Here is a 2,500-nt window from a genome sequence, read left to right on the forward strand (position 1 = left end):
TATGCCTATATTCTTCACTTCTATGTGATAATACCAATGGAAAGTGGAAGCATTCTTTTAGTGGGGTATCAGAAAAGATATTTTATACTTGTCAATTTTTTTTTTCCAAAACGAAAACAATACAAATAATAATAAATGTACACACAAGTATGTACATGTATTTTGTGACATGACGTGATGTAATATCATAGGTAATTTACAGTAGTAATGAGTAATTTTTTATTTTATTTCTTGGCCAATCATATTTGACTTAACAATAGTTTTTTGATTCAGATCTTTTTATTCAACAGATCAGAAGCTGAAATTACTATGATGTCATCAATATTATGTAGTTTTCAGGTACATAATTTTTTTTTTTTTTTTTTTTTTTTTTTTTTTTACATTCTGTCATGTTAGATGACACTCAAACACCTAAACTAAAGTAACAATCTAAGAAATTATGAAAAATAATTATATTTAAGAACAATCTAGTGTTCTATTGCATATGTCACAATTGGCCCAGCTTACCAAGAAGATGCTTGATATCTCAGGTCGTTGCCCAGGTCTGGGTGTATTTTCCAACCACGTGATAGGACACCAACCAGCGTGAATGGGTTAAATCAGCAGAAGAGAATAGAAATATTTGAAGAAGCAGATGCAAATGGGATTATGTATAAGATTTTATAATATCAAAATGAAAATTTATATGACAATGTACTGACTATCGGTATGTGAAAGGAGTCTGGGGAGACCACATAGATTGTTTAGTGAAGGAGTATAATTGAAAGATTTGGGAACAGTTTTTTTTGGTGGTGATTCAGTTTGAATTAGGAAGAGAGAAGAAAACCTAAATATAAATCCTCCAAACACAGGTGACATACATGGCAATTATCGAGACCTGGTGTGCTTTGAGAAGGCGCTCTGGAGGGTTGGTCCTCATCTGACTCCAGCCAACTTTTTATTCCTTGGTGACTATGTCGATCGTGGGGATTATGGCATTGAGGTGGGAATCTTTTGCAGTACTGATAACATTTTTTTGTTTGTGTTCATTTATTTATTATTCCAATTTATGGTTGCACTGTTAAGTTAATTTTATTTAGATTGTTGTATATTTGATATCTTGTGGTTATATTTATTGCATTTGTTTGCATTTATGATTTCATAATCAAGTAAATAAATGCTAGGTTTGCATTTCATATTTCTTTTCTTTAAAGTTAACTTTTTATGGTTCCAGGTTGTCTCATATCTATTTGCTCAAAAGCTTCAGGCAACTGGAAAGTTTTTCCTCTTGCGTGGGAATCATGAAGTTCGAGACATCCAGAAAATGTTCACCTTTCACCAGTAAGTTTTAGATTGTATAACAGTGAGCATATTTTAATGTTATTACTTATTTTTGTGTTAGTAAAAGATAAAGAAAAGAAAATATTGGAAAGGTTGAGCTTTACATGATATTCATATTTTCTTTACAGGGAATGCATAAGAAAGTTTGGTGAACGTTTAGGAGTAAATGTTTGGAATGCTGTGAATGAAGTATTTGACTGTATGCCAGTTGCGGCCATTGTCGATAAAAAGGTTTGTTTTTCTTTTACAATAGTATGTAAGAAAACTGGCCTAGTAGATAGGTTGTTAAAACAGCACAATATATATGTATACACATTTGTCTATAGCTTTCACGCAGAATGCAATTATCTTGTTAAAGAGTTGATTGCAATTAGCACAGGTAATCATGGTTCTAACCTGAGACCATAAACCACAAAGCTTTTATGACAGACCAATTAGCAGTTATATCCAAACAGCTCCTTCCAAATTGGTTCAAGCAAAAAGGCAAGAAACTATCAAGCAGCAGGAGTATATTTATCCATGATATCAGTTACATGGCTTGTAAATATTATTACCACAGTATATCCAGGTAGCACTGATCAACTTGCAGATGTTCATTCCTGCAGTTACAAAACATAGAAAGGCAAGAAAAGGTTTTAACCAGGAGATGCTTGAAAAATATGTTTTTATTAATTTACTTAGTCTTTACCAAAGCCAAGCTACTTTGACAAGACATTACATCACAGAATCAAGTCCTCAATCAAGCTTGTCTTCAGACTGCAGTGTTCTATGAGCATGGTTCTAACAATCATACACCTCTCATCAATTTCCTAAAGATGTGTTTTTCTTTCATATTAGAAGCCAGTGATTCACACAACAGTTAACTGAGTATTCAATTTTATAGAGGCTACAATTTTATATCTAGCAACTTCCTTTATGTACAACAAAGTTATCTACTACACAACCAATATAACAAGTATTCCCATATAAACAATAAAACTGATTAAATCAGGATGGTTCACCTTCATCGACATCATAGGGTACTATAGCACACAAATTGTATATCAGTATATATCAGTATCTCTCTCACTTTCCTCCCCCCTACAACCCAAGAAATATTCATTTATCAAATGCCTATTTGAATGACAGATACATTAAACATAGAAGTGAAAAAATATGTGATATAGGAAAATAATGACTA

General features: G+C 32.2%; 1 protein-coding gene across 2 annotated transcripts in view; it reads left to right on the forward strand.

Annotated features, from left to right (window-relative positions):
• LOC122243149 (uncharacterized) overlaps positions 1–2,500 on the forward strand; it is a gene marked incomplete at its 5' end in the record, with an annotated part of 28,930 nt that overhangs the window by 9,489 nt on the left and 16,941 nt on the right. For both annotated transcript variants that reach the window (XM_086550192.1, XM_086550193.1), the window contains 3 exon segments: positions 852–982; positions 1,214–1,320; positions 1,449–1,551. In XM_086550192.1, coding sequence (XP_086406318.1) covers positions 852–982; positions 1,214–1,320; positions 1,449–1,551 — 341 coding nt within the window.

This window comes from Penaeus japonicus, unplaced genomic scaffold (genome assembly GCF_977035675.1).
Source record: "Penaeus japonicus unplaced genomic scaffold, GWHDUDI00000001_assembly GWHDUDI00000023, whole genome shotgun sequence".
Classification (NCBI taxonomy): domain Eukaryota; kingdom Metazoa; phylum Arthropoda; class Malacostraca; order Decapoda; family Penaeidae; genus Penaeus; species Penaeus japonicus.